Source organism: Pleurodeles waltl, chromosome 2_1 (assembly GCF_031143425.1).
Source record: "Pleurodeles waltl isolate 20211129_DDA chromosome 2_1, aPleWal1.hap1.20221129, whole genome shotgun sequence".
Lineage (NCBI taxonomy): Eukaryota > Metazoa > Chordata > Amphibia > Caudata > Salamandridae > Pleurodeles > Pleurodeles waltl.
Window position 1 is genome coordinate 537,349,712 of NC_090438.1, and position 14,527 is coordinate 537,364,238.

Here is a 14,527-nt window from a genome sequence, read left to right on the forward strand (position 1 = left end):
TTCCTGGCGGGAGACCCGCCAGGAACAGGATGGCGGTAGGGGGTGTCAGAATCCCGATGGCGGCGGAGCGCGCTCCGCCGCCATGGAGGATTCTCCCGAGCAGCGGAAAGTCGGCGGGAGACCGCCGACTTTCCGTTTCTGACCGCGGCTGAACCGCCGCGGTCAGAATGCACCGACCGCCAGGGTCAGAATGACCCCCAAAGTGTCTCAGGGAGGCTTCCCTCCCCCAAAAATATAAATGTGCTGTCCCCCCAGGTTCTGTCCTACCCAGGAGTGTTTTTCAATGAAAGACAAGAGGCTGCCATTTAAAAAAAAATAGGAGGCTTGGATCCATGTTTCAGATTAAAAAATGCTCTTTTTGACACCATCCGATCCCCTTGGTCCCCCCCCATGAAGCCTAGGTAGGCAGGGTATCCCCAGCTTGCCTCCAATATCTTTATTTTCACTTTTATTTAGAACAAGGTACTAAGGTCCTCATTATGACATTGGCGGTAAGTGCCGCTTACAGCCATGCTGACTGCCACCAACAGACCGTAACAGCAACTATACAGACAAAACACAAGTCCGCTAGCCCAAAGGTGAGTGATAAACTGGCAGTACCAAAACCCACACTGTTACGCCAACAGAAATATGCCATAGCATTATGACCCACATGGTAAACCATTGGCGGTACATAACACTGCGCTCAAAATACACACACAAAAACAAAACTACACCACATTGGACAATTTAAAAAACACACCTGGCACACATACACACACCACACCCACACACTCACACCACTATAAAACACATACCCACATTACCCACAATCCCTTACAAGTCAAGAAAATTGACAACTGAGGGAGAGACATGCCAGGAGCACCCACAGAATCAGAGCCATAGAACACCATCACCCATACACCATCCATGCACCTCACAGCACACACCCCAACACATCACCCCACACACCCTCACACACACCACTCACACTACTCCTATGGCACCACAAAGACACCCCAGGTTCAGCAGATGTCCATTGTTAGGAAGATGGAGCTATGGCAGAGAGTCGTGGACAGGGTCAACGCCGTGGGACAGCACCCCAGAACAAGGGATGACATCAGGAAGAGGTGGAACGACCTATGGGGGAAGGTGCGTTCCGTGTTTGCAAGACATCAGATAGCTGTACAGAGGACTGGCAGTGGACCCCCACTTCCTCCCCCACAACTAACAACATGGGAGGAGCAAGTCTTGGCGATCATGCATCCTGAGGGCCTGGCAGGAGTAGCAGGAGGACTGGACTCTGGTAAGTCAAATCTCTATTACTATCACCCCCCTACCTGCATGCCATCACAAACTCCCACCCCTACCCTCACCCCATCAGTCCACCACCTCACACATACCCCACCATCACAACCCACCCACCCAGTTGCAGGAGACCCAGCGTCTGCAGGAGGGACAGTACCTGGGGATCAGGGAGGACCTGAGGGACATCCACACCACCCTGGTCACCATTGCAGGGGTGCTGGTAGACATGGCCAACACCAGGAGGGGAGCAGTGGCACACCAATGGGCCCCTGACACTAGCCCCACCGATGAACAGCCCTCCACCTCCGCTGACAGAAGTGGGCAGGAGGCCCCGCCACAGGAACAGGCCACCAGCACCCCTCCCCCTGCAGAAGGAGAACCACCACACAAAAGGTCCCTGTGATCCAGGCAGAAGCCAGAGAACATTGCCAAGTCCCCCACCAGGACATAAGACTCCCCTGAATGTCAACCTTCTGTCCCACTATGTCACCCTGTCCACCTTGAATTGCCATTGACACCACTCCATATGCCCCCTTGGACAATGCATCTGTGATACCAATAGACTTGACTCTATCCTGGACATTCCTCCATCAATGCAGTCCATTACAATAACCCCTACACTTATTATCCCATAAATAAATACCCTTGAAACTAATACAAATATGGAGTCTGTCAATTGATTGAAACATGTATTAGTTTAACAAGCTGTAAACATTGCAATTCAAATGTACAGGTGTATATATACATATGTATGACCTGTAGTGGGCAGCAATAAACACACAAGGAGACAGATTGGGGCACAGATATCTGAAAATAGAGATGCCAAAGGGTACAGTAAGTGGCCATAGATTTTGGAAAATCAGGCTGCAATGAACAACACAAAACCGCAATGGAAGGTGAAGTTACAGTGTTTTACCTGTGTGTCACTGGAAGTACTGTTAAATTATAGTTGTTCTGTTGTCCACATCCTCTTCCTCCTCTTCGTCACTGTCCACAGGCTCCACCGCTCCCACACAACCATCTCCAGCCTCATCCTCCTGCAGAAAAGGCACTTGGCGTCTCAAGGCCAGGTTGTGCAACATGCAACGATGATCTGGCACACCTTCTTGGGTGAGTAGCACAGGGATTAACCTGTCAGATGGAGGCACCAGAATCTGGCTTTCAGGAGGACAAAGGTGCACTCAATTATCCTCCTTGTTCGCCTCATTGTAACATTCCTCTGCCCTTGTCCTGGCATTCCTCACTGGGGTCAGTAGCCATGAAAGATCGGGGAAACCACAGTTAACTGCAAATATCAAGGGAAACCTGTTAGCCAGACACTCACCCTTAGGGCCAACCCCACACCCATATACCAACAGACACTGGGTAGGGACCATGGTCTCACCTATTAGCCACACCCTGTGCCTCTGGAGTTGAGACATCACATATGGGATGCTGTTATTCCTCAAGATAAGGGCATCCTGCACAGAGCCAGGATACTTTGCATTGACATGGGAGATGTACTGGTCTGCCACGCACACTATCTGCACATTCAGAGGGTGAAAGCTCTTTTGATTTCTGAACACCTGTTCGTTTCTCCCAGGGAGGGGGGCAAAGGTAACATGTGTAGCATCAATAGCACCAATGATGTTGGGGATATGTCCCAGTGCATAGAAGTCAGCCTGCACTGTGGCCAAATCCTCCACCTGGGGGAATACGATGTAGCTGCACATGTGTTTCATCAGGGCAGACAACACTCTGGTCAGCACGTTTGAGAACATAGGCTGTGACATCCCTGCTGCCATGGCCACTGTCACTTGGAAGGAACCACTTGCCAAGAAATGGAGCACTGAAAGGACCTGCACAAGGGGAGGATACCAGTGTGGTGGCGGATAGCTGAGATCAGGTCTGGCTCCAATTAGGCACACAGCTCTTGGATTGTGGCCCTATCAAGTCTGTAGGTAAGAATAATGTGCCTGTCCTCCATTGTCACCAGGTCCACCAGGGGTCTGTACACAGGGGTATGTCTCCATCTGCTATTCATCCTCACCTGGTGAACTCAAGGGTGAAAAAAAGTGAGCAGATGGTCGTATTCAAACATATACTCAGATTAATATGCCTTGTATTTTTTTACAGAAACTTAATGTGAACGTGTAGGTCCGTTGAGGTGCATAGGTCTGCTGTGACACAGTTAGGTGCCATGGCCTGTGCCCCCATGAAATGGCGTCCGTCTGACCTGTGAGGAAGGACAAGTGGAAATGACGTAATTCCGCTGACGTGTGCGGTTGTGGGAGGCGGTCGATGACCGCCGTGCAACACATCATTGGTTATCATTGGGGCCTATGGGTTCCCGGAGCCAATGGTGATGTACTCCAGTGGTGACGGTACGCACCGCCGCAGCTGTGACCGCCATTTTCTATCTGTTCACTCACTTGCTACCTGACCTTCAACAGGAGAGGACCTACACTGCAAGTGTTGCTGTGACCTACGTCTAGAAGCGACCATGGATCAAGTGTCTGGGGAAAGGGCCCCTGCCTTCACTTCCGAGGAGTTGGAGAGACTAGTGGATGGGGTCCTACTGCAGTACCCTTTACTTTACGGTCCTCCAGACAAATAGGTGAGTACACTGTGAGCACGATGCGTGGGGCATGAATGTATGAAGTGCTGTGTGTGTAAGCCTCATGTGGGGGGGGCTGAGGGGTCCAGGGCAGAGTGCTGCATGTTTGGTGGGCAATGTCTGTACGTAAGGGGATGGGAGGTATATGGTGGGCCATAAGTATAACAGTCCGGATGGTATGACTAATACCTTTTCCTATGTATCTTTTTCTGCAGGTCAGCGCACATCAAAAAAGGGTATTTGGCATGCCATCGCCAAGGAGGTGCGGACCCTGGTGGTCTTTGACAGGCGGAGCACCCACTGTCGCAAACGGTGGGAGGACTTGCGCTGCTGGGGAAGGAAGACGTCGGAGGCCCAGCTGGGGATGGCCTCCCAACGAGGAAGGAGTGCCCATCATACCCTGACCCCCCTAATGTTCTGCATCCTGGCAGTGACCTATCCAGAGTTGGATGGGCGCTTGAAGGCATCACAGCAGCCACAAGGGGGTGAGTACAGATTCAGAATCATGAAGTTGAGCGCGTTAAGGTGTTACCTGGGTGGGGGATGTGGGCCTGTGGATGCCCCTAGGCCAGGGCGAACATGGCAGGGTAGGTTCCATGATGGGCAATCTCAGATGCACTCCAACCTCAATAATGCTAGTGGGGATCTACTACTGGGCAGGGTCCTGTGGGTTTCAGGTGTGCAGCTAATGGCGTTAGGCATTGTACTCCATGGCCTGGTGACTAGCATTGTAACTGGTAGTGCATGGCCTAGTGCATAGGGCTGTTCCCTGTGAGATACGCGCATTGTAGTGTTGTTGCTGGCACTTACCAAGTGTATCCTCTGTCTCTTCCCCCCCTTTTTGTTTTGTCACCCTAACCTTGTGTGCATTAGCATCATCGGGCGGAAGAGCAGCGGCACTGGTGACGGAGGGAGCTGCATCCCACATGGGCCTGGATGCCGAATCCACCGACGGTGAGGGCACCAGTGGGACAGAGGGCGAGGGGAGCACCACGACGGAGACAGGAGGGAACAATTCTGACAGGGACACCTCTTTGGCCACCCCAACTACAGGTACAGCTGCCACCCCCTGTACCAGCACCGCCCTCCCAGTAGCCCCTCAGCGAGTTTCCCGTGCCTGCTCACCCAGGAGGGTGGGCATCTTTTTCTCCCCAGGCACCTCAGGCCCGGCCCCAGTCAGCCCTGCTACCCTCAGTGAGGAGGCTATTGACCTCCTGAGATCCCTCTCTGTTTGGCAGTCAACCATAGTGAATGCCATCCAGGGTCTAGCAGGGCATTTGCAACAAACAAATTCATTCCTGGAGGACATTCACTCTGGTGTGGCAGCCGAACAGAGATCATTCAAGGCTCTGGCCAACTCACTGATGGCAGCCATTGTCCCTGTCTCTAGCCTCCCCCCTCCAACTTCATCTACCCAGTCACATTCCCCTCAACCCCAGCCTATCCCAAGCACACCTTCATACCAGCATGCACCCAAATCAACACTCAGAAGTGGCTCAGCCAAACACAGCACCACACTTCATCCCACAGACACTCACACAAGCACCATGCAGATGCAGACACACCAACATCCACTGCCTCCACTGTGTCCCCCTCCTCCTCCTCATCCACCTCCCTCCCAGTTGAGTCTCCACTCACACCTGCATGCATTACATCCTCATCCACTACCTCCTTCACCAGCACACCTATCACAACACGCCCCTCACTGGCAGTCACCACCCCCCCATCCATGCACATGTCCCCTGTGTCCTCTCCCACTGTGTCTGTGCCCCCTCTTCCCAAAGTACACAAATACAAGCACTCAGACACCCAACAGCCATTCACCTCACAACAGCATCCAGCCCATGCACCTACACCCAAACACAGCAGACAGACCTTCACCCACTTCCAGCCCCAGTGTCCCTTAAAGGCTTTTCCTCACCACCCATGACCTATTCCCTACCCCTCCCCCACCCCGTCATTTGTCCGGGCGGGGGTGGGCAGAACCCAGCCCAGCACCTCAGCCACCCAGTCCATGGCCACTGTATTTTCTGCAGCTACTGCAGGTGTGAGAGGCTCCAAGGAGGCACCCCAGTCAGCATAGCCAGTGTGCCTGCACCACCTGCCAAGGCCAAGAAGGGGCCACCAGCTAGCAAGGGCAGGAAGGGAACACCAGCCAGCAAGGGGAAGGAGACACCACCAACCAGCAAGGGGAAGGAGGCAACACCAGCTAGCAAGGGGAAGGGAGGCACCACCAGCCAGCAAGGGGAAGGAGGCACCACCAGCTAGCAGTGGCAAGGAGGCACCACCAGCTGGCTGCAGCAAGGAGGCACCACCAGCTAGCAAGGGCAGGAAGGGAACACCAGCTGGCAGAAGCAAGGAGGCACCATCAGCTGCCAAGGTCAGGAAGGGACCAAAAGCTGCCAAGGGCAATGTAAAAGGAACAGACGCCGCAGGCAGGATGGATCAGGTGCCTGAGGCTGGAGCAGCATCTGGGCAAACAACACCAGCCATGGCACTTCAGCCATCCGATGCTGCAGTGGAAGGGCTGGAGCCTCCCCCCACCACTGATAGAACCGTCACCTGCACCGCCGCCAGCACAGCCACCTGCACCGCTACCTGCACCACTGCCAGCAGCACCCCTGCCAGCAACAGCAGCCCCAGTGGGCATCCGTCCAAGGCTGCAGGGGAAGGGCTCTAGCCTCTCCCCACCACTGACAGTACCGTCACCTGCACCACCGCCAGCACCGCCACCTGTACCGCCACCTGCATCACTGACAGCAGCACCACTGGCAGCAGCCCCAGTGGGCAGCCGTCCGAGGCTGCAGGGGAAGGGCTGGATCAGGTGCCTGGGCCTGGAGCAGCATCTGGGCAAACAACACCAGCCATGGCACTTCAGCCATCCGATGCTGCAGGGGAAGGGCTAGAGCCTCTCCCCACCACTGACAGCACCGTCACCTGCACCTCTGCCAGCACTGCCACCTGCACCGCTACCTGCACCGCCACCTGCACCACTGCCAGCAGCACCACTGGCAGCAGCCCCAGTGGGCAGCCGTCTGAGGCTGCAGGGGTAGGGCTGGAGCCTGCCCCCACCACTGACATCACCGTCACCTGCACCTTCGCCAGCACCGCCACCTGCACCCCTGCCAGCAGCATCACTAGCAGGAGCAGCAGCCCAGGTGGGCAGCCGTCCGAGGCTGCAGGAGAAGGGATGGAGCCCCCCCCACCACTGACAGCACAGCCACCAGCCCCGCAGCTGACATCCACTGAGCAGCCGTCACCGCCAGCGAGCAGTGTGTAGTTGTGACTACATGGGCTGTACTGCGTCCTGGGCCCTGCAACAACTGTAGGTGTGACACCCAGGTGAGAGACTGTCACCTTGCACCATCCAGGATCTGCATCACCGGGCACAAGGCCACTTCCAGAACCAGTGGAAGAAGGCATCCACTCAGCCCCATCCACTCTGGCCTTGCACTCCCCAGGACATTGCAGAGAGCATGTTGCCCCGTCCAGGAGCAGTGGTGTTGTACCATCTTCTGGCTGAGGTGCCCCCCGTTCTCCTTCCCCCTGAGGGGCCTGTGTATCTTCAACCTGATGCCCCAGCAGTGTTCTCTCCATATTGAGGCAGGAGTCAAGTGTGGCCTTGGCCTATGTGTTATGGCCCTTTGGGCCACGCACATTTTGGAGTAGTCATTGTCCCACCATTTGTATATTTTGAACATACTGTTTTGTGCCTTAAGGACGTATTTATCTCATTTTTAATATTAGAATGACTTTACTAACTTCCTTTTGTCCTTGCATTATTCCTGAGGGTTACAGGGTGGATATGCCATGTTGTTGCATCTGTTTGTGTGTATGGTGTTGGGGTGGGGGTGAGGGTGTTGCGTGTTGCATGTGTGTGTCACTCTCTTCCCCCCCTCCCTTGTGTGCTAGGTGCAGTACTCACCGTGGTCGTCTTCGCCGCCGTTCGTGTTCCTGGTGTAGGAGGAGGTAGACCAGCATTGGAAAAATGTGCATCTTGGGCTCCATGGCGTCGTGGTTCTTCCTTGAGTGTCGAGAGGTGAGTCGTTTCCCTTCTGTGTGCTGTTTCCGCCGTGCTTTTGAGGGCGTTGGTACCGCCCCAGAAAGCTGGTGGATTGGCCTCTCATAATATAGTGGGTGGTACATTGTCTTCCGCCTGGCTCTTGTCAGTTACCGCCACGGTGCTTGTTGCTACCGCCGTGGTGGTCAGAGTGTTAAAGTGGCTATCTGGGTTGGCAGTTTCTGCCATGGTCAAAATTCCATTTCTTTTAACGCTGTCCTGTTGACGGTATTACCGCCACTTTATCACCGACCACCAGGATTGTAATGAGGGCCTAAGTACCCAAATCCTAAGATGGCGGCTGCCACATCTTTCTTGATGTACTGGCAGCCAATCAAATCTTATTCTAAGATGTGTAAGAGCAGGCATCAAAAGTAGGCACACCATTGTTTACAATGGGCCTCTAAGGGCTTCACAGAATTAGCGTCAACATTTTTGATGCTAATCCTGCAAAGCTCCAAACTAGCATCAAAAATTCTGATGTTAGCTCCCTAACTACCGCCATGGTGTGCCATACCTTAGATATGCCGCACACATAGTGGCAACAGGGGGGCAACTAATGGGCACTTGAAAAGTGGTGCTGCACTATATGCAACACCACTTTTCATAAATCTTCTTCTTAGTGTAATTCTACTATTTTGGCTGTATTTGTGTCTAATTTTCCTATGAAAAAATGAATGGGGAAAATGCTTTTAGGGCCACCTCTTTTTCTCAGCTCTACTTGACGAATCACCCTTTCCATAAAGGAGTGGAGGTGGATGAGACTTATTTTTGGAATGTTCTGTGAAGATTCTTCAAATGACACCAGTTATTAGCAAACCAAAACATAATTTTTCAATGGAATTGTGATCTTAACTATTACTACCCAGTGGTGTCATCTCAGCCTGATGGGATCACTGATCAGTGGCTCCTACCCTCTGCAATTTTACTTTCCTTTGGGTGTGAGAGGGCCAAAGTGGGTCAATGTATTATGATTTTAGGGAAGGTGTGCCTCACCCAGAGCCATTATGTGGCCTTAGAGACCCCATCAGCAAGGATTGCATTATGATTTGAAGATAAGGCAGCATGCACCCCCATACTCAAGCCATTATGTGGCCTTAGGTACCCCATACCTGGGGACCTAAATATATACAAAGTTGTTATGGATGCCCCAGACCCAGCTGGGGCGCCCGCAGCAATTAGGGGACTGGGGGTACAGGAGGAGGCTCACAGCAGCTGCACCCATCCCAGGTATGGTGGGAGCTAGCCACATTGGTTTGCTGTTGCCCAGAGGGAGAAGCTCTTCTTTCTTCTCATGCCGGATCGGAGCAAGCCTATGTTCTCTGCCTCAAGAGTGTGTACAGGAAGTTGGATTTCTGTTCCCTGCTTGCTCTCTCCTGGACAAGGAACAACTCAATGTGCCAGGAGATGGGGTCCTCCGGACACTGCCAGGTCTGCTTTTTATTATATTTTGGCTTTGAGGACCACAGGGCAAATATATGGCTCAAAGAGAGGGGCTCCATACCCCATCCCAAACACAAATACAATGGCCTCAGGGGATGGGGTCCTGGGTGCATTCAAAAGGCTAGATGAGGGGTGGGCACACATCTCTCTGCATTAGAAAGATGTCAGCTCTGCAGGATGCGGTCGCTGAAGCTTTCAAAAGGCTCAGGGAGAGGAGCCATGCACCTTCTCCATCTAAAAAATGGATTGGGTCCTGTGACAAGGGGTCCCTGGGGCCATTAAATCACTCATGGAGGGGTGGACACTCTCCCCCAAATAAAAAAAAAGAAAATCAGGAATATCAAATGAGTGGAGTAGCCACCTCTTTCACATTAAATGCTCCAGCTGGAGAGCACCCTATAATACACTCTGTTGCCTTTTTTAAAGAATGTTTTATGCCTGTGGTGCATGTAGAAGGGACTAGGACACCACCAAGCTTTTTTTAAATGCAGTGGGGGCTGCAGGGAGCACAGCAGCCTTTCTAGGAACATTTTAAAACATTGCAGGAAGTCTCCTGGGTCACTGAATTCATGACCCCAGGAGTGTTTACCATATCTTTTAAAGGACTCTGAGCTCAAGCTGTATGCTCTTCACCTGGAATGCTGGGACCCCTTGTGGCTAGTCCTATGGATGCATTTTGTTGCTTGAAGAGTGCCAAAGATTGACTCAACACATGCTTATGGTTGTTTAAAGAAAAATTATTTATTTAAAATATCTACGTTATAGTGATTACTATTAATCATTGGTGTGTGTATATACATGGAAATACATTGTGTTATTGAGATTGATAAATTATAGTATTGAATTACTGACAAAGCGAATAGGTCAATTTTATGTATACTGATGTGCTGACCCCTTGATAAAGCCAATAGGTCTCTTTTTTATAGTTTGGGGTTCTGACCCTTTGACAAAGCCAGTAGGTCCGCCTTACTAATAATGTTTATATTTAACCTTTATAATGTTACTTTACTAAAACAAAACTCAGAAATTCATTGAAAAAAACAAACGTTAACTTAACGATATTGTTAAGTAAAAGTGTCAGTAACAAGGTAACATTTTAAACTAAAAAAATAACGATTCAAAAGTTATAGTTTTCTAAAATAACTACAATCTGCGCCCTAAAGTAACTATAACTCAAACCCTAGCCATGCATTGCTTATGCTCGCAACAAAATATATCGCTCACAACATATTCAAAGACTGCTTGTGTACCATCCCTCATGAGACCTGGCATGACATCATTGAGAATAACACTGTACATGGGTGGGCGTGTGAATAAAAAAAATGTATACAACAATGTGTAACTTATTAGTCTTGAGAAGCAGATTCATTATGGTACCACTTTGATATGCAGCAATGGAGTATTATGCAGCAAAGAATAAAATGCACAAATAAGAGAACACATAAGTTAGGAAAGGTGTGCATCAGTATGGCCTCATGTTTGATGGTACATTATGGAGCAAAATCAACCAAGTTGCAATATCACTATGAATGTGAAAAAATAGAGCACAATTACATTTAGGTGCAAAATCCCATTTGGGTGTATATTATATATGTGTGCAAAATTATTTTTAGTTGCTAAATCACTGAAAGAAGATAAGGAAGCTTGATTGTGGTACCACATTTAGGGCCACAAATTTCATATTGATGCAGAATCACATTTGAGAGCAAAAGCACCAGTGATCCATCATCAAGAAGAATGTGTCAGTGTAAGTGTGTTAAGAGCATCACATTTAACAGCAAAAAAGTACCTATGCGAAATCATCTAGGTGTAAAATAACTCTTGGTGCAGCATTTGTACTAGGATGGAAATACTTTTAGGTGCAAAAAATATTTAAGTGAAAAATCTCCCAACAGTATTAGGTGTTTTGATATACCTTAAGTTGGAAGTAAAAGCAAATTTATGACTAAATAAAAACACGTTTAGGTTAAAAGTCCTGCTTGGTGGAAAGTCAGCAGGAGTGTGGTATCTTATTAAGGAGTAAAATGTCACAATTCTTGTGATTTGCGCATTGCGTATGCAACCCTGCACATGAGAAAATGTTTATACAAACTCCTCACCTCCTGTAGCGCCAACAGGTTGCCTGGTGTATGACACATTAAAAGTAGGTTCTTCAACCAATGGAGGAGGGTACATGCGCCTTCGCAGGAAGAAGCCAGCCCCGCAACAAAATAGCACACCCATCATCAGCAGGAACCTGCAGGATTAGAAGAAGTAAGAATGGCCTGAATTGTGCGAACCACAAAAGGTTTCCTAAGGTAACTGCTGTCTAAGAAACTAAACAAAAGTTGTCATTTGTTCAAGAAAATTGATGCAACTTTGCTAAGGGTTAATAGGATGGTTTCAGAGTTATTGTATCTTTTAGAATGCTACCATGACATACCTTAGATACTGTTCTGCTAAGGTGAATGGTAGTTTCTATTAAAAAGATATAGGAGATTTGCCAAAAGGGATTACACAGTCATCTCACTGTCAGCCTCAGCTGAAAAACAGTTCTAGGTGCTCTTCTATCGCCATGGTATAAGAGCTGGCAGAAGTTCTCAGGAGAATGGATAGCTCCGTGCCACACCAAGCCAGTTTCAATAGGGCTCACGTCTGACCATCATCAACATCACAACAACACTATCCAACAGTTGGTTTTAGCTGTGCAGTGCTACAGTCCATCAACTCTTTTTCTGATCAAACAGAAGATCATATAGTCAACAGAAAGAGGACATGTTCTTATGTAAGTTGGCAAAGCCAGCAATGAGGCTACTAACAAGGTTCCTTTCATTAAAAAATACTGGGGCACCACAATTTAGCACTCTTGAACTGACCGTCTCCAAGCCATAATCCATGGGCACAGCAATTTTTCATTTACTTTATATTACATTTTATTTCATTCCTTTACTGAGTAACGTTTTGCTTGCAAAGGTTGGGCATACCGCCAACTTTACACTGAGGTACATAGGATTGGGTAGAATAACAGAAAACAATGAGGTTAGAATTAATGTGTGTGCACAAACTGTTGCCTGGCGAAAAGAATAGCAATGTCAAATAGACTACTTAACATTGTAAAGCAGAAAGAAATTATATACAAGTCTTCACTGCAGAGAAAAGAAGTATGTTATCATGAGGAACATACATATGAAATCAACATATTTACATTTTGATTAATTTATGTGATAATAATATATCTTCCATTGCTTTCTAGTTTCAAGAAATGTTGTTTTTTCAAGTTGTTTAGTGGAAAAGTATTCCAGTGAGTAGGCCTAAGAAGGGGAAAGACCAGAATCAGGAAAACACACTGGGCTCTTTTGGCACTCCTCAGAGAATCCTATAAATGAGAAGATACTTTGGGTTAGAGTATGAGAGAGGTAGCCTAGAGTAGGTGGCCATATGGCTTGGAAGATTAGTTTTAGGAGTTGCAGAAGGCTCCAGTCATAAAATAAGTTTAACCAGTTTGATATTAATACAAGGATGCTGGGGTGTTTGTGGGGACAATATATAAAAGTGTATTTGCAAAGTTTAAGACTTTATTATATTTAGGTAATGTGTGATGAGGAAGGCCAACTAAAAGACTTTTGAAGCAGTCCAGTTTGTTATTAACCAAAGTGTTAGTCAGTGTAGGAGGTTATATGTGAAAGGATTCTTTGAATTTCTAGGATTTGATATATTGTTGCAGTGACTGTAGTGATGATGAAAGATTCTAGATGCGTTGAGGAGTTTAACAATATGCCTAGGTTGCCAGCTACAATGTCAAAAATGAACATGTTCGATGGGAAATAGATAGTGCTAGGGGTGGAAGTAGTTCTGTAGGAGTGGAAAATATATTAGACCTCTATTCCATTTGAGTTCAGCATGAGAATGAAACTGTGCAAGGCCATTCAGTTATGAATAACAGAAGGAGGGGATTTCAGCAAGGGGGAGGCAGTTGTACAGAGGTTTGTTTGGGTGTCATCAATGTATAGGTGGTAATAGAACCCAAATGAGAAGATGTTACCAAGGGACCCAAAACAGAACCTTGTGGGACACAAACAGGTAGTGGGTCTGGAAGTGATTTAAAAGATTGCCAGTCCAAAGAGAAAGACCGGTCAGAGGGGTGAGAAGAAAAACAATTAACTACAGAGGATGTATTGTCAAGAGCCATGTGGGTGACGTGTAAGGTAAGCTGGTGAGTAGTGTCAACTATGGCAGACAGATGCAGGAGTATGAGGATGGAAGATCAGTTGGTGTGGTGGGTGGTGGTGATGACAGTTTCAGTGGAACAGAGGCACATAAGACAGACTACAAGGGGTTTAGCAGATTGGTAGAATTAAGATAGAGCCTGGAGTTTGCTAATGGGATGTTATTAAAAAAGAAGAACAGTAATGGCATAGGTGTTAATTATAAGGGGAGGCAATGTCTGCTGTAAGTTTGTTACTAAGCATCGAACTGATGCAGGTTTAATGCACCAATGGCTCCTCTGTAGGAGTGGGTTGTTGCATAGTAGGTCAGAGAGGAAAGTACATTGGAGGTTATTCAGCACATCGACTGTAAAGATAAAAATTGCTTTAAAACTGTTTTTAACTACAATACAATACGGCAAAACCTTAGAGTCCCTGTTTTGTGAATTAAAAACAAAGAACTTTTTAAAACTAATCACACCTCACTGTCTTCAGCAAGCTCTACTTGCTAACTTGGTAAACACACTGGAGAGATCTGAATGACGCACTTGTATACCAATTATCCACATTCCTCATATGCAATTACATTCATCAGTTCTGTGAATCACTTACACTCAACGATCACTCGAATCTAACTCTGGATCTTCTAAAGGCCAAAGAAAAAAATTGAAATGAGTACCCTGATCCTTGTGGACTGTTAGACCATTATCTAGTACCGTTTGCCTTTTGCATCACCCAAACTATTAACACTATTCAACCCAGGAGACAGAAAATATGAGGAAGAGACCCTAAACACATCAAAGTCTCCTTTCTAGCAAGCAAACAGTCCTCAGCCTTACTCTACCTATGAAATGGGCAAGTGTTCAATGCTATTCTGGCATATCAAAACAAGACCCCATCCAAAACATTAAACAACTTTGCCTCGTAAATATAAAAAAACTAAAGCTGACAAATTCA

General features: G+C 48.2%; 1 protein-coding gene across 1 annotated transcript in view; it reads right to left on the bottom strand.

Moving 5' to 3' along the window:
- The window catches only part of VOPP1 (VOPP1 WW domain binding protein), a 459,612-nt gene that overhangs the window by 29,388 nt on the left and 415,697 nt on the right, over positions 1-14,527 (bottom strand). The window contains exon 4 of the mRNA XM_069214230.1: positions 11,486-11,622. Within this exon, the coding sequence (XP_069070331.1) occupies positions 11,486-11,622 (137 nt within the window). The remainder of the gene's footprint in view (positions 1-11,485; positions 11,623-14,527) is intronic.